The sequence below is a fragment of the Perissodus microlepis genome, chromosome 20, assembly GCF_051167445.1.
Source record: "Perissodus microlepis isolate ML-2025 ecotype Zambia chromosome 20, ASM5116744v1, whole genome shotgun sequence".
Taxonomy (NCBI): Eukaryota; Metazoa; Chordata; class Actinopteri; order Cichliformes; family Cichlidae; genus Perissodus; species Perissodus microlepis.
In genome coordinates this window covers 8,583,790-8,609,009 of record NC_140480.1, presented here as the reverse complement: position 1 = coordinate 8,609,009, position 25,220 = coordinate 8,583,790, and the positions used below count along the sequence as shown (strand labels likewise).

The window sequence follows — 25,220 nt, the reverse complement described above, 5'->3', positions numbered from 1 at the left end:
GTAGCTGGACCTACAGAGAGCTATGCATAAACTAATGCTACCAACCCTCAATGAACTGAATCAACTCTGTAAAAAAAAGTAGGCCAAAATTCCTCCACAACAATGTGTGAGAGAGTAATAAACCCATAAAGACAATGAATGCTTCAAGTTTATGGCTGCCAAAGCTTCTATGAGCTACTGAATCCTAGCATGCACTCTTTCACACACTGCTGAAGTTGTATTTAACTCTTAACGATTTTATTTTTGTCCTGATACATAAAACTTGACAATTAAAATGTTTTGAAAGAGTCTTTCAATGAAGACATACACGTTTTGTTAATAAATATGCATATAAACAGGATTAAAATGATATATTCACAATCACTGTAATTTTTCGGGCACTGCATTGTTGACAGTGCAGAAACCCTACTCTGACATTATCAGATTGGCACCTTGTTAAGTGCAAGGCCCACAGCGTCTGCTACAGCCTAAAATAGATAAGTGTAGTAGTGGGCAAAGATGGTATCCACTGCCCCACTGCTCTGCTTGACCTTGCATGTGTCCTGGTTTCATATTTACACAGTAACATAGCTTGTATAGGAGGAAGAGGGCACCCTCAAGTGTTTACTTGGAGCAGGCACATTTTTCACTTTACAGCAGTGTGTGGGGCTGATGATTGAGCTCAGATTAGCTGAGATTCATTTAGCTTTATGAAATTCATCAATTTTGTCCACTGTACCAGTGCAGCTTACAGTAAGATAAGAAGATTTGGAGATCAAGTTAATTTTAAAACCCCAGTCATTTATAGACTACTAACTGACCAGCAAGCTCGTTGTATGAGCTGTCAACTTGACGAATAAACTTACCAGATTAAATAATACATTTTGTTACTATTCTAATAATTTAAAATATGTAACCACCATAGGTTACAACTTGTAGTCTAAGCATTTATTTAAACATGTCCTTCCCTCCTTAGCAACTCTTGTTGCCACTTGGAACTTTTAAAAGGTGCTCAGAATACCTGGGGACTCTTTTGGTTTGAACACCTTTGGGGGGAAAAAAGGTTGGGAAAGACGCTATCGCATTTAATGTGTCACTCGTTAACTTGTAAACTCCAGCCTTGTTAGACATCGTTACATTTAAATAATATGAATTGAAATTATTATTTTCTGTTGGGATAACCTTGCCATACTATGTTTTATCTCCCAGTGTACCCTGTAGGCAACAAACTAGAAACACAACAGAAATCAGTGCAGCTGGATTTAAGCAGCATTGGAGCCCTAAAAATGTCAGAAATCTGTGTGTTATCTTCAAAGGGTCTACAAGTCACCCGTATGAGAGTAAATACAACTTTGTATGAGTACTGAAGAGGAGCTTCATTAAATTCTACAGCAATGAAATAATATATATGAGGGGGCGGGTCTTCCGGATGTGACGGCAGTGTCGGAAACGCTGTCAGACGGGAGTGATGCACGTGCTGGAGTTAGCTGCAGAGAGAACATGAGCACTTGTCTGTTGAGGTTGAAGAGGCTCGAAAAAGCAGTGAATATCTCTCACGGTGCCGTTTTCTGGGCCTCTTCTTTTCATTAGCACATGCTCAGACTGCTAAGAGGGCGCACTGAAGGGTAACTGAACGAGGAGGAGAGCAGCTCGCGGCGCGAAAGAGGAAAGTTGTCGGTGTCTGAGCCGGTGCGGCTTGAGAGAGTGTTTTTGTGTTTCTGTATGCGCACCTCGGCAGCTTGTTAGGGTGATTTATTTACAGTCGAAGGCTGATAAGAGGACTGGTGAAGGCTGTTTGGACAGCATGGCGGACTACCTGATCAGCGGGCAAACCGGTTACGTCCCCGATGACGGGCTGACGGGACAGCAGCTGTTCAACGGAGGAGACGGACTCACATACAAGTAAGGACCTTATCTCTATACCTGTATCCCTGGTAAGCAGGCCAAGTTAACGCCAATCCTTTTGTATGGCTTTGTGTGTACCTCCCTGTATTAGACGTGTTGCCAAAGTCGGACTGGGCTAGCTAAGTTTGTACGTAAGTGGTTCATGTTCCTCAAGACATTCTACTAATATTATGAAGCGCAAACCAGGGTGTTACTTTATTGTTGCATTTATTATCGTGTAATAGGTGCATTATTGCTAGGGCTTACTTTTAGCTCAACGGGGATAGCGCCCCCTCAAAAAAGAGAGGATCCTACATTTCCCAGAATGCAATCAGATTCAAGAACAAGAATTTGTTTTTGTGTGCCCGTGTTTTGCGTTGTTGATGGTTTTATTTTTGTTTGTTTTGTTTTCAAGCAAGTCTAGTGGCATTTAAATATGAACTCGCTGTTTAAATTTCGCGCCTTTTGAAAATCTGCCTTGTACGCAGGATTGAACGTTTCACGGTGAATCCACTGCCTCTGTGTAACTGTGCAGCTGTATGTATTAGCAGGGAAATCCCAGCAAAATTGTTCAGTGAGGTTTTGAAAGTCTCTATAAATTTTAATTGTTTTCACTTTATAAATCGGGCATTGTGCGTCAAAGGATCACTGGTGCCCTTCTAAGCTAATAATACTGGACCAATCTGAGTTGAAGCCTATTGGAAATTAGAGGGGTGAACAGTCCTTCGGTGCACACACTTGCCCTAAATTTAGGCTCTGGCTCATGCAGTCCTGTGTTGTTAAGCTGGACCCTGTGGACCCTGGCTATATTTAGAACGTGGGCCCGGTAGTCCTCTGCACAACAAAACAGTTTATTCTTTAATGAAATTGCTTTTTACTCAGCAGGGAAAACTAAGAATCTGATTCACTGATTATCAAATCATCCACAAGATGACTCTGAAACTTTTCAGCTTTTTCTGTTCCCCCCCAAAAAAATCTGAATGTAATTATTTCTGACAACCAACCAGTAACCAAGCAATCCAAAATCCAATGATGAATTAAAACAATTTTTAAGCAATTAAAGATTTCAAAACTGTTATATAATACAAACAAAATAAAAGGAAAGCAAACAAACTGTGTTTTAGTGTTTCTTCTTATTTTTTTCTAAATGGGTAAGAAAATAAAGCTGTATCAGCGAATCCTTTGACCCACTGGAACCCCAGGTTTAATCGATTTTAAATGCTGTTCATGCATAATAAAGTGCAGTGGCTTAATGACACACATTTTCTCAGGTCGCATGGATGAACATGCTTTCATACGCTTAGTCTGTTTCTGGGCCTCTTTGCCTCTACTCTGCTCCATGTATGCTCTGCAGTCTTGTGAACATGACACTCACTGACGATCCCCGTCCAAGAAATTCATGTTATGTCCAGTTTGCAGTTGCATAAGATGTGTTCTTTTCTCAAATGCCATAACTATTTCTGAGCTTAAAAATCACCTGCTCAATATTTAACCTGTCATGTTCACTATTTACAAAAAATACTTACAATTACAATTAGTGTATTATTCCTTTTAACTCTTGGAGTGAAGCCAGTTTAGTCAGACATCGGGGGTTAAAGTGTTTGACATCTCAAAGGAAGCTTCAGAACTGTAGGCTGAAAAGATCTAAGCTTTCTTTTACCTTAACTGTTTTTGTTTCTCCCCCAGTGACTTCCTGATTCTGCCAGGCTACATTGACTTCACTGCTGATCAAGTGGTGAGTTGAGTCGACAGACGAATAATTGCCAACATGCAAAATCTGGTTAAAGCCGATGTTGTAGTATTATACTAATCCAAGCTGGATAATGTTCAGGATGGGAGCATATGAGGTGAGAGTGAGGATTATGAGCTGTGTGCCTCCCATCTCTAATGTCATCTCACAGTGCTTCCATAAATTGCACAGTTTGTTTTCACTTTAAAGAGAACCGTAACTTTTTCTAAATGCTGTCACTGTGACGCTCAGGGGATACCAACTAACTACAAAACTGGCAAACCGAGGTGGGGGCACACCTATCTAATGTTTACTAACTTTAGCCTTCATGAGCTGCTGGTCATACCAGACCAAGTAAGGTTGTAGCAGAGAAACTCCTGTGTTTATTGCTCTTGAATGTTGTGCTCTGAGAAATGTCACCAAAGGCTGCACCAGCATAAACCCATACAGCACCGTGGCTCACAAGGTTAAAGGCGTCTGGGGGGGGGGGGGCAGGAAATCTGATAGTGTGTTTGATTGAAATGACCATTTCTCTAAGGTGGTTAAGTTACTTCTACTTCTTTTTATCTTATTACTTCTACTTTTTGTCCTTCTCTCTGTAAACACAATAACTTGTAGAAGTATTGAATGAGTTCTTAGCAGAGGTGTAGAGTGGGGTCATGTTATTAGCTTAGTCATTGTCTTAATGATTTGTTGGTTGAAAATTGACAAAAAGCCTTATAACTTAGAAACTATGATTCTTACAAGTGTGGTGTGTATTCTTAACATATAGAAAGTACATTATAAAGATTTAAATTATGTCACCTTTGTCCTTTGACTTCTCCTTCAAGGTCAATAGATTGATCTGAAGGTCTAGAGCTACATAAAATGACAGGCAACATTTTGTCGACATGGGATATTTTTGAGTACAGTGATTCATTTTTTGTAGAGTACAATAACAGGTTATAACTGTTTTAATACAAAACAATTAGAATACATGTGCAGCATTTCTGAATACATTTTTCTTAAGCAAAAACTCGTGATCTAAAGCTTTTAATTTGCTCTTTATTATTAAACAGTTTTACCAAACAGTACAATGAATGTTACAGATGTACTATAGCCACATAAAAACACAATTATTCTCAAAATTAGGTGAAGTATATTAAAATGGGTTTCAACAGTGCAAAAACAAAAAGCATGCACTTTGCACTTGTTTTTACTGTACTACACACTCCAGTATGTTGAAAAAGAACAAAGGAGAAAAATAAATACATAGAAAACACAATACTAGTCCCAAAGTAAATACTGGCTAGAGACTGAGCTGCCTTGGTGGAGGTTTGCGCTCTTGGAGTCTGTCTTGTTCATCTTAGACTTAGTTCATGCAACATCATAACCACATTTGTGTCAGAGCTGCAGTTTCCTTTTGTTATTGACATAGAAAGCAACAGTCTGACCAAATATATGTGTAACTTGGTTAATATGCATCCTTTTTACAATGCACATTTAAACAGTAACTCTGAACTATTTTCTTTTTTTCTTTTCTTTTTTCAGCTAGTTTTGGTGTGTTCATGTTTGGACTGGACTGTTGTAACGAAGGAATTTCTTCTATGGTGATTTTAGGTGGCTCAGCATGTTGACATATGCTGTATAAGCATTCCTTATGTTCTTTTAGTTTTAGGGTGACTGATGCATTGCTCTTGCATTTCACTGAGCAAGCATTTACTAGGACTGTTAGAGTTTGGAGGCCTAAGGTCAACATGACCCCACAAAACAGGTTTTTGGGCATAATTCAAGAGTTTTGCACAAATGTCTATTAAAATAAAAGTAAGTAATGTACAATGTATTTCAAAAAGGATAAAAGTCACTTGCATTTCTCATGTGGCTTTTAATTGAAACTGAGCATTTAGTCCACTTTGTCAAAAATAGTTTGTATCAGAAGATTAAAAAAAATATTGTATGTCATCATGAGAACATGTTAAATTTACTCCACAGTCACTCGGATTAAAAACAGTATGTTGTGTCCTACTGACATATACTATTGAAGCATAGCTGTAAGTAGAAGTACTTCTCTCAGCTCGAAAACAGTCAGATGGCGGCAAAACACCTCAGACGACATGATTGTCCTGTAAGTTGAAAGAAATGTCAGTGCCATTCATAAATCTGTTTAGTTGCCTTTCTTCGCTTCAAATATTTAACTATCTGAACTAGGGCTGCCACGATTAGTCGACTAGTCACGATTACGTCGACTATCAAAATCGTCGACGACTGATTTAATACTCGACGCGTCGTTTGAAGCTTTGTAAGATCACAAAAGACGCAGGAATAAGTAGTAGGATTTAAGAGTGTAATAACGGACTGAAACAGAAGATGGCAGCACTGCATGTACAAGGATGCCAGCTGCCGTTAAACCTCGAAGAAGAAGAAGAAGAAGAAGTAGCTTTGTCCCAGAATTCATAGCGCAGCTCAGTTTCCAACAATAGCGGCAGCTAGTTAGTTTTAATATTACTCTTATTATTCTTTCTGGGTCACAAAATAAACGTTTAACATATTTTCAGGCGAGAATGTAGCTGTGTAAACCTCAAATATCTGCTCAGTTTATCAAGGCACCACATATTTTCAAAAGCGCTCCGACGTTTTCGGAGACGTCTGTTACCCACTAGCTCGATAGCTAGCCGGGGGCAAGGCTCACTAGAGCCGTGAGAACACCGGACTCGGCAAATCGTTTTCAAACCCACCGCCGTCTTTCACTACTCAGGTTAAACATGATATATAAGTCACTTAGATAACTTAAAAATGTTATTGTTTGGCTTTTTTTTTTCCAGTATTTTATTTGTTCCTGAGTAAATCGGTTTGGCTGAGATTAAAGTTACAGTTTTTACACAGCTGAATAAACATCAAGCAGACAGCTGATTATCAGAAATGTGAGATGCTCAAGAATATACTCCAGTGTCCTGCTATATTTTAGATAGCAAGGAGCAGACGGCTGAGTTTATTAAACTCCACTGAAACAATCTGCAAATTTGATTTAAATTTAATAAACTATCATCTTGTCTTTATTTTTAGTTAGCACATAACGTAAACACTTAAAGCTGTAAGCTAATGATAGTTATGTAAGAGCAGATGCTGCTGGTGCAATAAGCTGTACGTTTTACGTCCAATGGATGCATGATCTGATTAGTCGACTAATCGCAAAAATAATCGGTGACTAGTCGACTATCAAAATAATCGTTTGTGGCAGCCCTAATCTGAACACACACAGAGACACACATGATATGTTTTGTGCTGGTATGTTGTAACAAACTGATACATAGTGTCAAGTGTTTTAATGTCCAAAAAAATGTGATGTTGTAATGCCACAGCCATTAAACTGAAACTGGTTAAATATTTCCACCTCTGCTTATCCCACTATGTGAGGCTTGAAAGGTTAAACTGAGTGTTTCTGTGTATGTAGGACCTGACATCAGCGCTCACCAAACAAATCACCATGAAGACCCCCTTCGTCTCCTCTCCTATGGACACTGTCACTGAAGCCAACATGGCCATCGCTATGGCAGTGAGTATAACAACCAAAGGCATTTATTGTTCTGCCATCACATCTGGCCATCCTCAGGCACACACGCATGTGTTATCTCTTCTTGCAGCTAACAGGCGGTATAGGCTTCATTCACCACAACTGCACTCCAGAGTTCCAGGCTAATGAAGTTCGCAAAGTCAAGGTAGTGATTCTGTGTTCAGTCTGTCTCTCGTCTTTTTTATGCATGTTTATTTTCATCTTTCTTAACTCATGTGTCTTTTTTGTGTGCATGTGTAGAGCAGTGTATTTGTCTGCTTCCCAGCTTATAGAGTATAGGCAGTGATTCCTTTATGTTCCCTAAACCACTCCTTTTTTTTTTTTTTTTTTTTTTTTTTTTGCTCCCTCTTTATTTTTCCACATCCCCATCCTGTTTTTTCCCCTCCTCATTTCCTTCCTTCCCTTCCTTCTCCAGCGATATGAGCAGGGCTTCATCACAGATCCTGTGGTGATGAGCCCCAACGAGCGAGTAAGGGATGTCTTCCAGGCCAAGGCACGCCATGGGTTCTGTGGCATCCCTGTCACAGATAACGGCAAAATGGGCGGCAAGTTGGTGGGCATCATCTCATCCAGAGACATCGATTTTCTGAAGGTGGAGGACCACGACCTTCCACTGAGTGAGGTGGGCATGCAAATAAATTGGCCTTGATGAACCAACATTTTCATGATGTTGTGACACTTCCGAGTCTTTAATGTTTTTTTTTTTTTTTTTTTGCATTGTTGCACTCTAAGTACATTAAAGTGGAACGAGCAGAGGAACCCATTCTCCAATTTCCATTTAATTTTCATAATCATGCTGACAGAGTGGCAAACACATGGCACTTAAAGCATACACAGCTACAAATATATCTGCAAGATATTTTTTTTCTTGATCTTGAAATTTTACATCTCAAAATGCTCTAGAGTCACTTTCTTAGAAACCTTTGTAATATTTTTCTCACAGGTGATGACAAAGCGAGAGGATCTGGTCGTTGCCCCCGCTGGGGTGACTCTGAAAGAAGCCAATGAAATCCTCCAGAGGAGTAAGAAAGGTGTGTAGGTTGTTTCATGTAAGACCTGATAATATGATGATTAAGTCGGGCCAGTTGATCAGATTTTGTCCTTGATCATAATTTTGGCTTTCCACAATTGCGGGAACATGATTCTCTGTTAATGTGAATGTGTGCCCTGCTGGTTGAACACAAAGCAGTCCCTAAATCACTACCTGACGGTGTGCCAGCACATACCAGTCACCGCTGTTTCCTGCATTCTACAGCTTGAAGTTTCCTGGATGTACTCTGAATGAGTGACACTACAAAGACAGATAAACAACAGATATCAAACAGTCAAAACAAATAGCAAAAGTTTGGCACAGCAAAAGGCAAAGAGGTTGTTATTCCAAACAGATCTTCATCCATTGTTTGGAAATACTTTGGATTTAGTGTGATCTGCAAAGCAACAAACTAACTTCTTCAACCACCTGAAAACACTTCACTAACTGTTAGGGCTGGGCAATATCATACCGTTCACGGTAATACTGGTGTAATGTTGGGCAACGATAAGAAAATGAAATATCGCGATAGAATATGGGTAAAACGCGCATGCGCAGTGCCTTTGATTTCATATGCACACAGCGGAAAAAGCATGGCGGCGACGGAGAATGAGAAGGGCGAAAGCGGATCGTTGAATGAAACAGATGAACCAGAATTGGTTTGTAAAAATGCTGCAACTTCAGTGGTGTGGAACTGGTTTGGCTTTCATCCGTCAGATGCACAACAAAGCACTATTTTTGGTAGAGCATGCTAGCGGGCTGTCGTTATTACCGTGGTGTGTTTTTTTTTTTTTTTTTTTTTTTTTTTTTTTTTTTTTTTTTTTTTTGAAAATACGGCACACTTAAAATCAATCCTTTTGATTTTTGATTTTTTTGATTTGTGTTTTTTTTTTCTGCAACAATAAAGTTGTGGAGTTGTAAAGTATTTTGTCTAGTGTCAATTATATTGTCAGTTATATCGTTATCGCAAATTTTCAAATGTATATTGTGATAAATAATTTTGGTCATATCACCCTGCTCTACTAACTGTGGTAAAATGACTTCATGAAGGCAGAGGGGGGGAAAATGCAATGTCTAAGCTAACACTGGATGATTCACGTTATCCACTGTCAGTGCAGACATCCATAAAGGGTGAACCTGAGGAGTCCATCAGCACATCTATCTGGGTTACAAAGACACACTGAAATCACCAATCTGCATTGTCTAGTCAGTGTAGGGGACAAAAGATATGTTATCCTCTCATGCAATTATTTTCTCAATGTGGGATAGATCTGCACTGTAAACAAACTGTGGAAGGGGGAACAAATGGGATCTCACAGCCACTGTGTTCTGCTAGAGCTCCACTGATATATCAGCTGGCTGATAGATGAAATTGGAAAAACTTAAAAACAACTTTCCGCCATGTTAATGTTGCACTGTTTGTCCACCAGAGGGCACTTTGTAACGTCCCTGTTGGGGGCACCTAAGAACAAGCTGATCTAAGCAGAATTTTGCAGAGTGTAAATGAGTAACCCATGACTTGTAGTGACAGTAAAACAAGACCATTGTTAAACTGCTTTGTCATTCTCTCAGTAAGGATAAACTATGATCATAACTACACATAATTGTTATGGGAATCAGTTTCATGTGTCTGAAAGGGGAAAAACAAAATCAGCCAATGTTGGATTTTTAAACCGCCACATATAGAATAGAAATATTGTTATTGCTCTTAAATCTTGTATCTGTTGGGCTCTCTTTGCTAAATTTTATTCACATATGTCATGCTGGTACAGTGAATAGAATGAGACTATTTTGCTTTGTGGAGATGTCTTTAGGTGAGATGGATAAACATCTTATTGTTTTGCAAAGATTTTAATAGGAATATAATGCAGTGTAAAAGTGACAGCAGTATTCTATTTTTTGTGTGTAAAGTTTTTAAAATGATTTATTTTTCTTCCAAGAGATGCCATGACTTTAGTTGATGAGGATCAGTTTTATTTTTCTGTAATGATTTGTACATTAGCTGGAATGTAGCACAACACTGTTGTGTTGATGTTAAAGCAGTGCTCTGTTTACATTACAGTGCAATAAAAGTTTTTGGCACAAAAATCTGGGAATAATCGGAATCATAATTTTGGCTATTATCACGAAGCCCTATGATGGGGAAAAATGTACCAAGGAACAGGGTAAGCTGCTTCTAAGTGCACAGCATGAGCATGCTTTCATGCCTTTGGTTCCTCCTGCAGGTAAATTGCCCATAGTGAATGAAGAGGGGTCCCTGGTGTCCATCATCGCTCGCACAGACTTGAAGAAGAACAGAGACTTCCCCTTAGCTTCCAAAGATTCTCGGAAACAGCTGCTGTGTGGTGCAGCCATCGGCACACACGATGACGACAAGTACCGACTGGACCTGTTGGTGCAGAGCGGAGTGGATGCGGTTGTACTAGTAAGGACTTCTAATGTGCTTTTTAAAGGCGTGGAATGTTTCTAGTGCAAAGTTTGGGGGTAAATTAAGTTGTGTTGAAACTGGGGAAGGGGCTTAAACTGGGACCAATTTTTGGTTTTGTTATGCAGGTAAGAGAGCTGCCTTGGTCCCCTGACAAATATTTAACTAAAACCACTTAATGAAACAGTGTGCATAACCATGGAATCAGAAAAGAAAATGCAGTCGCTTGGATGAAGGACAGAGTAGACCTGCCAGTTATTGTTTAGAATACACTGTTTTTTGTTGTTAAGGGGTTATCTTCAATCTGGGTGAGTCTTCATGTCTTTGAATGGGAAGATCATGTTATGTTTCATCTCTCTACCTCCAGGACTCATCTCAGGGCAACTCGATCTTCCAGATCAATATGATCAAATATATTAAAGAAAAGTACCCCAACCTGCAGGTCATCGGTGGCAATGGTAACTTCACTTTACACACACTAATATTTTCATATGTAAAATATTCAGAGAAGGTGTTTTCTTTAATCACTATAGAATGGATGCTGTTTTCTATGTATGCACTTGTCAGAATGGTCTATGATAAAGGCATATTGTGCAAAGGGGGAGCGACACATCCTGCATTTGTTCACAGCCAGTGGGCTTGAGTGTTGAACACATGTCTTTGATTGTAATCGATGCTCATTGATCTGTTGCTTGTGGTGAAAATTACTGTTTTTTTTCTCCTCTGTGTCTCACGCGGTCTGTGGCAGTCGTGACTGCAGCTCAGGCCAAGAATCTGATTGATGCAGGCGTGGATGCACTGAGAGTGGGGATGGGCAGCGGCTCCATCTGCATCACGCAGGAAGGTGAGTGACTGAAGGCAAAACTGTACAGACAACAGGCACAGCACTTCCTGCTTTCTTTTATAAAACGGCTCTCAACCAGTCTGAAGCCTTTGATCTGTATGGTGTAGCAGCTTCTGCTACAAAATGGCAGCAGTAAAGTTCTTCTGCAGCAAAAAACAATACTTAAAGTCTGCTTTGCTTGATGAATCCTAAAGCATGGACCAAACCAAGAATGGAAACCTAAACTTTCACCCTGTGTAGTATATCGTATTGAAGGACAATTAATTCTGTATTTTTGTGTACTTTATGAGATTCCTGATGGAAACGTGAGCATTTCCAGTTGCTTAGTTTGTTGACATTTTGTTGCATTCAGGGGTAACTGTTGTTGACAGTTCTGACCCTTTCTACTATCTGATGTTTGATCATCTTTGTACATCATAGGCTGTGAAACATTTATGCTGCAGCCTTATTTTATTATAGAAAATAATGATCAATCATTATGGTTTCTGCATTGATTACTCAAATTGGGCATAAAGCTGCAGTGCTAGTGGACTTTAAGTCATCCTTTGTGAACTTGTCCTCTAAGTTACACAATGTAGCCTGCGGTACATGATTATGGTTTTAAACTAATGTTCATTGAGATGTTTTATTTACACTCGGACATCTATTTAGTACTTAAGTTATGGTTCTGTGGAGCTGCTATTACTGTGTAGCAGGAGTTTGGGTTAGGAAGTTGAAGTTGTTGGTGGATATACTGCGGTCACTTTTTTGGGGGGGAATGGGGCCTAGTGGGTGGGGGTGAGAGGTACTCCTCAGTTTTTGTTTTGCTTTTTGCATTTGTTTTATTTTTCATTTATTTCTTTAATCATGATACTAAATCTAGCCTGCTTTTCATACACTCCTTTTTTATTGATTTGGTGAAGAGTACCAGCATCACCCCATTAGCATCAGTTTTGTACTAATACTGAGATTCTTTTACTTAAAACTTGGTACACGTCAGGCTTTCCCACTCTCACCTTTACTTTTTGCTTTAGCAGTAGAGCCTCTCTCAGCCACCTCTCAGAACTTCTTTGTTCCAAGGGGTGACTTGTAGTGGCATAGTGCACAGGATTGCTATATATGCAGATGATTTATTATTATTATTATTATGTTACAAATCCAACGACTCACCTATCTGCTATTATGGAATCACTTTAAAATTTTGTCTCTTTCTCCCATAAACCTTGATACACAGGAGCTTAGACAAAACGGAGCTACCTTTCCGTCTAACTTTTTCTGGCTTTAAGTATTTAGGAGTGCATATCAAGCTCTGCAAGCTGCAAAGTTTAATCCCTTGTTGTGATAACCCTGTTGTAATTGCCTCTGTGGGGAAAAAAAAATATATATATTTTTTTAAATTTGGTATCAATTCCAGTGCCACCTTAAATTTGTCTCTGCCTCTGCTCTGACCCCAATCTGTAATAATCAACCCCCCCTCTTCCTTTTATATATGTACAAGAAAAGGAGTCAATGTTTTCTTTATATATATATATATATATATATATATATATATATATATATATATATTTTTTTTTTTTTGGAAAGACAACAATTTTCTCAGTTTTTAGTGATATGTCCTTTGTACAATTTGCCCTCATATTTATTCAGCTGTTTTCAAATAAGACACACTGCATCCTCTGCTTCCCCAGAGTTTCCATGTTAGCCCCCCAAGCATTTGTGGGAGGACTTATATGAGTTGAAGTCTCACAGTAAGGCTCTTATCTCATGAATATATACTTTCATTACTGCACTGGGCAATTACTCAACCAAAAAGATCACTTCCAGTTGAGAAAAGGAACTGGGTCTTAAATTTGGGGAAGATTACTTGGAAAAAGTAATTGATAGTATTCATACCTCATCCTCATGTGCAAGACTCTTCCTTACTTGGTTTAAGACAGTAAATACAGGGTGGGTGTCACATGGCCCTCTTCCTATTGGGGGGAAAAAAAAAAATTGTATCCATGATGGCCGACTTCTAAATGGCCACCATGGTCACCACCCATCTTGAGGAGTTTGCCCCCTCACATATACTAATGTGCTACAAACAGGACTTTAATATCACCTAACATTCCCATTTTATCACGGTGTATCCATATAAATGGCCCACCCTGTAGATAGTCTTGATTTTGACAAATACAATCTAAAGTATATTCTGACAACCTCGACCTGTGCGGCAGATGTATTACCTCTCTGTGATTTAACTCGTCTGCCTTACACTTCAATCATACTGGACTTTTTGTTGGCACATCGTAGAATTTAGCGTTCCTCGAAAGCTCTTCACCCTCCAGCTACATCACTTTGGCTGAAAGATCCAATTCAGACTCAGAGGGTATGCTAGTGAGGTTTTATAGATGCAGCAGCCTTTTATCATTTATTTTAATTCCTTGAAAACATTTGCACCTGGCTAATTTTGAGTATCACATTTTTATTTTATTTTTATTTTTTTTAATATTAGGTTAGACTTTGGGTTGGGGATTAGTTTGGATAAGCTGTTTAGTTTGGTTTCCACAAAAGCTTCACAATGTTATTGGCTTGAACTGTATTGATTTATACCTTTTTATATCGCTTGTTTTTGTTAGGCCTGATATGTCAAACTAGATTAGATAAGAAAATTCTATAATTGGTATTTAAAAAAACAAAACAAAAACGTACGAGCTGATCAGCAAACTCCAATGTAAAGAAATGCAAACTTTGTGTAAAACAAACAGCGGTGCTACAATGAAAATCTACAGTAAAGCTACAGAAGTTAAAAAGCGTATGTGTGCAGACTGACTGAACCTGGTATGTTAATAAGGCAGCTTGCGGAAGGCTGACAGCAGCTGTCCTACTTTATATGGCAGCAATACCTGCAACAACAGGGGTGCGTCTAAAGGGGGGTATGGGGTGTACTAGAGCGTATTTATTTCAAGACTAAAGTGACGTTATACTGCAGATTTAGATTAATATAAAATGTAAATTATGACTTAAATTGTACCAATATTTATGAATACAAATGACAGCTTTTTCTTAATATATATAGGCCACTAAGAATATACAAGCCACTAAAACTCTCAGCCACTGACCTGGCATTGTTAGCTTGGACACTGAATTATAAGTTGTTGTTGTTGTTATTATTATTAACGTCACTCATCTGAAGGTCTGCTTTCTGCAGCAGAAAAAGTATCAAAGCCCAGGGCCTCAGAAGATCTGAGAATTTTTATATGCTCGTGTTTCTTCATTGCACACAGCACATGCTCCTATAGAGGCTTACACACAGGTTAAACATACATACATACATACATACATATTGCTATGTTTCTAATGATTTATTTTTGTAAATAAATAATTACAAAATATTTTTGTTAATGAGACAAGTACTTATCTGATTATTTGATTAATTGGTTGAATGATTGATAGAATATGGAGAATATAAAATAATTACTAGCTGCAGCTCTAATCCTGACTGTTTGCCTTTTGGAAATGAGGAAAGCTTTTTGTTTAAACTCAGTTTAAATGTTGAAACTGAATCAGTCTGTCACTTTTCTGAGTTTTGTTTGTCTGGTGTAGTGAGGCTCTCTCTGCTCCTTGTTTCTGACTGCACTTGTCTCTATGTTGACTATGATTCTTGTGATATCATTAGGCATTTCTTGTTCCTTTTGCTTGTATTCTGTTTTGCTATCATCTTCATTTTGCCATCTTCTTACCTTCTGCCTTCCTTTCTGTCTGCTTCCTGTTCTCTCCCCTACTTCTCATCCTGGTGTGTGTGTGTGCGCGCGTGTGTGTGTGCGTGAGTGTGTGCGCGCACGTGTGCCAGCTCCCCTCAGTGTACCACCAGCTATAAAACTCCACAGCCCCAAAACCCCAACCACTGTTACGGGATACTCCAGTAAGTTCCCCTGCTGGTGTGCACTAGGCTCGGTTTGGCTCCATCATCAGTGTCCTTTCCCCCCCACAGCCTGCTGCATTAATTGGGGTTCAGCTTTGCATCTGTAGGTGTAGTACGGTTTTAGATGTTGGCCTTTGGGGTTTTGGGGTTTTTGTTTGTTCGTGTGTCCACACTAATTTGTCGATCATGCTGAGTGAATGTTGCTCTTCTTCCACCCACTTTCCTGACCTTTTGATTTCTGTTTGCAGCCATCAGATCGAGACACAAATGTAAAGATACTATTGGTGAGATAGTGGCTGGGTTCAAAGGCCACTGCTTATTGTGTTAGGCGTCTCATCCATGTCTAACACACATTCCTAACATTGGAACAAAATCAAAAGCAGAGGATTACTAGATGGTGTGACTAGCTACCACAGGGTGTCTCTGTTCAGCACTTGTGGTCATGTTTGTGGGCTGGTTGGGACAGACTTTGCTTAAGGATATAAATGATAAGAATTAATCACCTTTGTCTACAATGTGGGGAAAGATGTTAAAGAAGTCACTGCCACTGTTTTTGGCTGAAAATTAATCTGCACTCACCTGCTTTGTGGGCTCATTTCTGCTTTGACCCTGCTTTTCATGAGTAAAAACAGAGTAGAATAGTAAAGATTTGTAGCTTGAACCTATTGAGCTTCACTGTTTTAGAGTACGGCCATTGCATATGATAACAGTTCCCTCTGAAACGTTTTTGGTTTTTTCACTGAATAGAAGCAGAGTAGAAAATAAATAGGGATCCAGTATTTCCCCACATAATCAGATTAAAGAACTGCCACTTTATTGAGCACTAGATTTTGACTCGTCTTGGTCTTAAGCTGGGGACACGAGTCCTTCCGCTCCGCAGCCTTGGTGAGCTTGGCAGTTTTTCTAGTTGTTCACCTGCTGGAGGCTGTGGTTTTGGTGGTTCTCCAGCTTGCAGCAGAAGCACTCTCTTCACCAGCTGCAGTCCAAGATAGAGTCCGAGATCCTCTGTAGAGGGATGCAGCTGATTGATATCGAGGGCTGCAAAAACGGCAACCCGGAAAGATTGAACAGCCAAAACCTGGTTGGCAGTAAATATACCTTGCTGGCCCACCCAACTAAAGTCTGTGTGGGGAAACACTGGAATCATTAGTGCTGGTAAGTACCTTGCAGTCCTGAGTTGGAAGGAAATGACGAGTTCAGCGGTTTACTAAAAGGAATTGGGATGTTGGGATATTTGTGTTTTGGCACTTTACTTCTGTTGCTTAATATTAGAGTAGTTGATCTTTTGAAAAATGGCTTTGAAATCCACTGAAGAGTCCTCTGCAGCTACAGGCAGCGTGTATTATGAGAGTTTGATTCTTAGAGCAGTGTGGTATTTCTCTGCTGATGTGACAAATTTAACTTCCTCATTTTCACATTTAACAAACATAACAGACATGTTCCCAGTTTGTCTGCTCATTCACTTCGTTTCTTTTTTCTAAACGTTGAACAGTTTGTCCTATTATTAGTCAGTGGAGATTTCTTTCCTCTTGCCTACTCAAACTGTCAGACATATGAAAGAACAATGGCTAAATGATGGAAAAGCTGAATCTTCCAAACTGAGGCCAGTTCTTTAGCTAAATCTGTCATAGCGTGGTGTTATCGGCTGATTTTTAAGCAACTTAAACCACTTAAGCTTAAAGCTAGTTTGCATACAACAAGTGAAGAGCAGGTGTAAAGTAAAAATGTTGGCCATCATCACACAGCCTCTGTCACTGAAGACAACATTCTGCGTTTTTAAATAACCGACTGAAGCAATCCCCTGCATTGTTTACAGATTGAATTGAATTCAATTTTTGTTTTTATTTTAATGACAAAATTACTTTTCATAAGGTTTTATCAGCCTGAGCTTGCTGCTAAAGGACACATTAGCAAGATGGCGCATACTGCTAGGTTTACTCACAATACATTAATGTGGATAGCTGAGTTGTGCTTGGTTTGGTGGTTTCAAGCTGCATAAGATTTTTAAAAAGCTCATATTAGCTGAAACCTCAGGATCAAGCTTAGTCAAGACAAGTTGGTGCATCTGGCTCCAGTTGTGTATTTACAGTAGGTGGAGGTTCTTTACAGGGCACCTTTCTCAGTTGTACCTGTTTAATCCACCTTCATCTGTTTTTTCCTCCTCTCTTCTCGTCAGTGCTGGCATGTGGCAGACCCCAAGCCACAGCTGTCTATAAGGTTTCAGAGTATGCCAGGCGTTTTGGCGTTCCGGTCATCGCTGACGGCGGCATCCAGACCGTTGGCCACACCGCAAAGGCCCTAGCACTTGGAGCATCCACAGGTATGGATTTGATCATCAGGTGAACATGCATTGAAGCCATGTCGAACGAGAAAGAAAAACTTGATTTTTATCTTCTTGTTTTATTACTGAAGAACTGATTAAAGAATTTTAAGATGCAACATAATAACTAGAGATGGCACGATACCACTTTTTAATGTCCGATACCGGATATCATAAATTTGGATATCTGCCGATACCGATATGAATCCGATATAGCATATTTTGTAATCAATAAAACTGTTTTTTATAAATATCTTGCTGCATTTTGTATAAGTTCATACTCAAGTTTAAAAAAAAAAACAAAAAAAAACAAGAGCCTGAAGCTATTCTGTTATACCTGTATGCAAAAAATACACTGCACCCAAAACATTTTATAGTTCAGCAACACTGATCAATCTAATAAATTTAAACCTACACCATCCTCCCTATTCTGGTATTTTAAAGAGTACTTACCTACCTAACTAATAGGGTTGCCAACTCCCAGCAAAAATATTAGAGAACCACCCCCTGCCCTTAATCGATGTAATCAACTTTAATTTAATGCAAGTGTAAAACAAATGCACAGAAATCACTTATTTTTCTACAATAATTAAATAGATTCAACATCTTTCTTCAACAGAATTGCAGACTGCACAGATGGTACCTTCCCAAAGGAAAAAGTACTATAGCTTACCAGGATGTATATTAGACTTACTAGTTACTATATACAATAATGGATTTCTATACATTTAATCAGATGACCACTTTTGCTGTAAGATTCAGATAATTATTTATTCAAAGTTTTTAAATGACATAAAGAAAAATATTTCTTTGTGCCCCTGGCCCCCGACAAAACTTTGCTAGACCCGCCCCTGCACAGTTACCAGCCGTCAGCTACGTAGGAAAGGATCCTGGTGTTATTTGTCTCTCAGAAACGGTTCATAACTTCCCTTCAACTCATTCATGTCACCTAAAAGGTAAACCTGTTTCTCCATCACCTGTTCAGCTCTGATGATTTAGTAAGAACATCTCCTAGTTCCATCTTCATGTTTCCCTCTCACCACATATCCAAACCGATATCATGACCAGCAGCTTTTACAGCCGTGGCTCCACCAAAACCTCAGCTGATACTAGAAAGTAATATTAAATACATTCTAACAGCAGCTTATCACGCTTAAACGTGCTGCTGTTGTTTATCCGCTGGTCTCCTCTTTCTAGCACAAAGTGGGCGATAAACAAACAAGAAAGAGTGGACTTGTGGCAGAAAAGCCGATCAGCTGACCATTGATCATTTTCATGCTTGAAGTAATAACAGGAGAGGGAGGGGAAGTGAATGAGAGAAGTAGTGTTGATTTTTTAATTGTAGCTGAAGTACGGGACAAATCGCTTCCTTTTCACCTCAGTATGGAACTCCGATGGCCTGTCCAGCTGTGGCTCAATATATCAGTTGTTAAGCTTAACGCGGAAATACTATGCAAACATTTAGGGATGAACTTACACACTTGCTTTACTTCTCTGGGATAGTTTTCGCAGAGATGAAATGCCGCGGTTAGGAAGCATGTAGCGAGGCTCCAAATGTTCCAACAGGTCTCGCAGACAACAGCCGTTCTGTCACGTGACACATACTGCTCCGATGCGCCGAGCTGGGTTACGCCAAGTAGCGCGTTTTGTGAGGTGATTTTGTGATACTTCGGATCGGATTACGTTTTTTATTTCTCTCCGATATCCGATCCAGTAATTTAGGTCAGTAACGGACCAATACGTAATATTGGATCGGTCCATCTCTAATAATAACTGCACCCTACAGTTAGTGAGAAGGTAAAGTCTGACTGTGGAAAGACCAAATTTAAAAAATCAATCACCTCATTGTTGTAATCTCAGCACAGTTTTATCTTTGACTTTTTTTTTTATATATATGATAGAGTTAAATGTTTCAGTAACTTTCTTTTTCTGTGTGTCCAGTGATGATGGGTTCTCTGCTGGCTGCTACTAGTGAAGCTCCTGGTGAATATTTCTTCTCTGATGGCATCAGGCTGAAGAAATACCGTGGCATGGGCTCCCTGGACGCCATGGACAAAAACCTGGGCTCCCAGACCAGATACTTCAGGTATCAGTAATATAACAAGGGGCTGTCCACCTTACACAGCCAGTCTGCCTGTCACGTTGTTGGGCCTTTCTTTGCCAGTTTTCCCCAGCAGACAACACTTCCTCATTTCATTTTCAGTGGTTTGCAGAACACAGCTGTTGTACTGCTATGTGGTGGTAAAGAATGATGAGCCTGCTAGAAAAGTATGGCGCTGGCATTTTACTTTAAGTTTTTTTTTTTTTTTTTTTTAATAATCTAATAGACCAGCGGTCCCCAACCCCCGGGCCTCGGACCGGTACCGGTCCGTGAGTCGTTTGGTACCGGGCCGCGAGAGTAGAGGCTCAGGTGTGAAATGTATGGTTTTCAGGGTTTTTATCGGTTTTCAGCGTTATTTTGTTATTGTTTTTATCGTTAACTCAGTTTTCCTGGGTCTTTTCACGTGTGTTATGAATAAATCTTTTTTTCGGTACCGGTACTACTTTTATTTTGTTGTATTTATCCGCGACACCTTAAAGGCCGGTCCGTGAAAATATTGTCGGGCATAAACCGGTCCGTGGCGCAAAAAAGGTTGGGGACCGCTGTAATAGACAACCTCTAACAAGCTTGCAAAGATGTTCACTGAACAAACTGGTCTAAACAGGCTGTTGAAGTTGATATGCTATCAGTGAGCAGTAGGTTGCCTAACAAGGGGTTCTCTCCACACTACTCACTCCTTTCTCCCTCCTCTCCCCTCCCAGTGAGAACGATAAGATTAAAGTCGCTCAGGGTGTTTCCGGAGCTGTGCAGGACAAAGGCTCCATCCACAAGTTTGTTCCTTACCTGCTCGCTGGCATTCAGCACTCCTGCCAGGACATCGGAGCCAAAAGCCTAACCCAACTCAGGTAAAAACACAAATACGGATCTGTCAGAGTTAACGCTGCACTCCGAGAGCACTCAAACAGCCACCCGAGAAGAAAAATGAATGTTTAAATACTCAGAAGCAAGCCAATAAAACAAGTGATTAAATGTCCAGTGATATTTGAAGCACAAATCATGATCGATCAATCAATTATAATGGCTGTCTGGGCTTTCCCTGTAGTATGAATTTTACTGTCTAAATACACTGCTGTAATTTGTACATCATACAGAAAGAAGGTTTTTGAACTTCTTTTTTTTTGGTTGCTTTTATCAGATAGTGCAGCTGTGTGGGGGAAGATTGGGGACCAAACTGGTGCCCAACAAAAATCTTTGTAGCTTTTTTTTTTTTTTTTTTTGCAGAAATGTTTTTGACAAATACATTCACAGTTATAGGAAAAAAGGAATTCATTATGAAGTTTGAATCTGATGTACTTGACACATTTTGTAAATCACATTAGTGTGATGTGGCTAACCAAGTACAGTCAGGTGTATTACAAGTTCTATAGCTTGACCATTAACTTGTATTTCACAGAAATTTGATGTCCAGCTTTATTCTTATTTCCGTAAGTTTTATATTGTACTTAATTTCTTACCATTTCTGCTGTCATCTAACAGCTGTTTTCTTTTTTCCTTCTCCAGAGCCATGATGTACTCTGGAGACCTGAAATTTGAAAAGAGAACAACATCAGCTCAGAAAGAAGGCGGAGTCCACAGCTTGCACAGGTACACACGCACACAGACATGGGTTTTCCTCAGTACAAATCCACTCTGTTTTGCTTAGTTTCATATTTCATGGTCTTCAAATTTCCTAGTTTCATGTCTTACCACAACCACACAAGCCTTCAGTTAAACTTCCTCTTTAGCGCCTGTAATCAGGCTACTGCTGTGTCTGTCTTAACAGGAAACCTCAGGGAGTATCGTGGATAAGTCGTGTGATCTTTTCTTCTCATACTCTTTCTCCCACAGTTACGAGAAACGTCTCTTTTAAGGAGAAGCTTGTCTTCTGATGAAGAATCCTTCCAACAGACATTATGCAAAAACACTACTTGCCAGATCATCTGATAGCTGTATTTGACGCACACACACAACTACACTTCTCATTAGAGTAGTCTGTAAAGATCAACCTCTCTCAAACTCCACTCTTCCAGTGATCCATTAGTCTTCCTGCCGGTGTCATCTATGCATCGTCTGTTTTAAATGTGAAGGACGGAATTAAAGCATTTCAATAAGTGCACGGGTGATTGTGTCATGAAAATATCCAGTGCTTTTCATGTTGTTTCAAAGTATTTGAACCCTGCTGTGTCCATTTCAAGATGAAAAATGTCCAGTAATAAAGCATGTGTTTTTCATAAGTGGCTGTGGTCTGTTTTTGTTTAATTGAACAACTTTGCTAAAACTTTAAAGAATCCTTATCTAGTAACTTGTGCCCTGCATGTTCTCATGTTACCTGAGGGAAGAGAAAAGAAAAGGATGTGCTGCAGCTTGTAGATGAGAAACTGTCTGTTCTAAACCGACCATTTAGTTTCTGTTCATCTAATGTAGGGAAGCAGTGAAGCCGACCCATTCATTTCAACTTCGTTAGTAGCGAGAGCTGACGGCCATCTGTGTGCCAGTTTCTACACACTTTATATCATCGTCCACTCAATTTACTCCATTTAAGTCAGACCTTAAAAACAGGCTTGTTTTAGATTAATTTCTAATTTTATGTTTGATAAAGAGGTCATAGGGGTCTATACGAAATATTCTTTTTAAATCTGATTTGAAGAATTGTTTAAAATTTGTACATTTATATACTTAGCTGACCTGAGTAGGTTGCACTGAAGAACTGGAACTAAACATCCAACTTCAAAACTTAATGTATCAAACAGTTAAAAGCCTTTCAAAGTAATTCTTTGCAGTTTGCATCGGGACAGAGAATATTAATCAATCTGTACATGCTGTAAAGTTAAGGAGAACACACACGAAAGCATCATGACATTTATTTTGGTTTCCAGTAGTCCTGTGTGATTCTGCAAATTCTGGTATCAATCTGATACCAGATTCTGCAAATTCTGGTATCAATCTGATACCAGATTCTGCAAATTCTGGTATCAATCTGATACCAGATTCTGCAAATTCTGGTATCAATCTGATACCTATCAAATACAGGGCCAGTATTGCCGATATAAACACAGGTACTGATACTTTGACCTGTAAACGCAGCTTATTTAGGGGAGAGCAGTGTGTCATAATTTTTAAGAAATCCTCAATTTGCAAATTCTGAACACATTTTAATGACCACTAAATCCTTGTAATAAAATAGTTTAACACAATTCAGTGAACTTAGTATCAGATCGATACTCTCTTCCATCTGTGCGGGTACAGTATTAACATTTGGATGGATCTGCCCACCTAGAGTTTCCAGAGAAGCTCAGTTTGTTGCCACTCAGTCCAATCTTGCTTCGAGGACAGTGGTTTCCACCATCACATAGAAAGCCACCACCCTTTCTCCGCCTACCTCCACATCTTCCTATCTGCTGGAGGTCTCCAGAGAGCATCAGGTATTCCTCTGAATCTCCCGGACTTTCCAGGCTGAAACGCAGACTGTCTGATGGGAGTTGTCCGGTCACACTCTGTTGGTCACACCTGCCCTCGGTTCATCCATCATGTCGCACGCAGACGTTTGTAATTAACACACAGGAAAGAGTCAGTTTACATGCCTCAATTAGCACAATGGATAGATGAAGGTTTTACATGTGAAACCGAACCCCGATCTGTGAAATAAAGCAACCATTTGTACTTAGTCACTTCTGTGACTTCTACTACTTCTGGTAAGGGTGCAGTGGTCATGGCAGAGGCTGTTTTTTTTTTTGTTTAAGGTTTTCATTTGTTCCAAAAAAATTGTAAAAATAGGCGATACAACTCCCACAATGCCTCCTTTAATGCTGAGTGACCATCGTCGGGTACAAAGGCTCATTCTGGTTACAAGAAACCTTCAGATGAGAACACGTTTGAAAGGGTTAAGCTTATTTGTATGTTCATGTTACATCCTATTCAGCAGCATTCTACCGACACTGTGAGACATACCCAAAACATACACAGATAAAACAATGGTTACAATATTAGAATGCAATATTAAACTTTCCAAATTAACTGATTTTAGCCCATTTTAATGGTTACAATTAACACCACCTTTGTTGTCACTACTATTATGAGTATTAAGTCATTACTACAGCTACTCATAGCTGTAGAAAACATTAGAAAACTAATAATGCATTTTATGTAGTCTTTGGAATAAACAAATGGGTATACAGTTGACATGATTAATGGTTACATATTGGTTAAACTATATATCATTTAAGTAAGGTAAGGAAATGAGTCACGTAAAGAACTGTATCTCTCATATATTGTGTTTCAGATTCTAATTATGACGTTTTTTTTCCAAAGTGACTGATTCATTTCCTTACCCTACTTTCAGTGTGAAAATGATATATAATATAATACACTCTGCATTCTCTTGCAGTGGAAACAATTGAGTATAATTTCAATCAGATGTTGTTTTATTGTATAAAATTTGAGTCCAATAATTATTTTACAAATGATGTTTGATTATCTGTGTGTGGTGTTAAAACCTGATCTACAACAACAGTTCATGAGATTAAATTAAAAGTGCACCTTTACTTATTTACGACACTCTTATGCCCTATTTGTTAACCCAAACAGGACTGAGTAGGTTTAAGTTTTAACCATCCACCAAAACAAAGTGAAGGAGAATAACGTTTCTTGTGTAGGCTCACAGCATTAAAAAAAGGGAAAAAAGTAGAATATCTTCTGGTCCTGGATAATCCAGATTTTTCCAGTTTTATTTTTTTAAGCACCATAGAAGTGTTTTCACTGAAAATAAAGTTAATTTGTTTGAAAGATATGAATCTGACTTTTTAAAAATTACATCAGCACCTCAAACTAAAACCTACATGCACTTAAACTTGTATTTTTTAATCTGAATAATCTGATCCTTTATAAAATATAAAAATATGTTAATTTACAGTCACTACAGGAGAATGAAAATGAAAATGAATGTATTTAAGTCATAAAAACTGATCGTGTGTCACTTATATGTACTACAGACAATAAAACAATGTGTAAAACATATGGCTGTTTCATGATAAATGAAAGCATTTGAATCAGTTAAAGTTTAAATACACTGAAGTTGTGCTTATTGTACAACAATTTTAAACAGAAAAGGCACATAAAAGTGAACTTTTACACCAATTGTGGGTGTTTTTGTTTGCCTAGAATGCATTTTAAATAAAGAAAACCAGCTGCCGTCTCTGTGCGGAGGGCGAGAGGCGAGTTGGGGCAGTGGGAGTGGATAAAGGAAGGAAAGGAGGAGTTTTGCCCTCAGGAGAAGTGAAAGTGAAATGAATCTGTGGAGTATTTAAAGAGGAAGTTTGGAGTCCCAGAGCTGTTGGCAGACGGGACTGCAGAGGACGACGCAGCGCTCAGACGCGCAGGTGAGCCGCTCGACATTTAAGTAAAAGCTTTTTAAATTTCAGCAACACTGAATCTAATGATGAGCCGTGTGTCTGACAGCTCCTTGTGTACACTCACTTTGCTTTCATTCTCTTGCTTGGC

The 25,220-nt window shown here is 39.1% G+C and overlaps 1 protein-coding gene and 1 long non-coding RNA gene across 2 annotated transcripts; one reads left to right on the top strand and one right to left on the bottom strand.

Annotated features, from left to right (window-relative positions):
* The first annotated feature begins 1,407 nt into the window (after positions 1 to 1,407).
* On the top strand, positions 1,408 to 21,958 carry impdh2 (IMP (inosine 5'-monophosphate) dehydrogenase 2). Its single transcript, XM_084916211.1, has 14 exons — positions 1,408 to 1,881; positions 3,550 to 3,598; positions 7,023 to 7,124; positions 7,213 to 7,287; positions 7,558 to 7,764; positions 8,086 to 8,173; positions 10,398 to 10,597; positions 10,965 to 11,055; positions 11,346 to 11,441; positions 17,501 to 17,644; positions 19,586 to 19,730; positions 20,447 to 20,590; positions 21,246 to 21,329; positions 21,573 to 21,958. Exons 1-14 carry the CDS (start codon positions 1,784 to 1,786, stop codon positions 21,592 to 21,594), a joined length of 1,545 nt encoding a protein of 514 aa, XP_084772337.1. The 5' UTR covers positions 1,408 to 1,783; the 3' UTR covers positions 21,595 to 21,958.
* On the bottom strand, positions 4,617 to 21,286 carry LOC146364079 (uncharacterized). Its single transcript, XR_014798848.1, has 3 exons — positions 21,200 to 21,286; positions 8,369 to 8,433; positions 4,617 to 5,694 (listed from the first exon to the last, which is right to left on the bottom strand). It is a non-coding gene; the product is annotated as an uncharacterized LOC146364079 (long non-coding RNA).
* Positions 21,959 to 25,220: the final 3,262 nt, after the last annotated feature.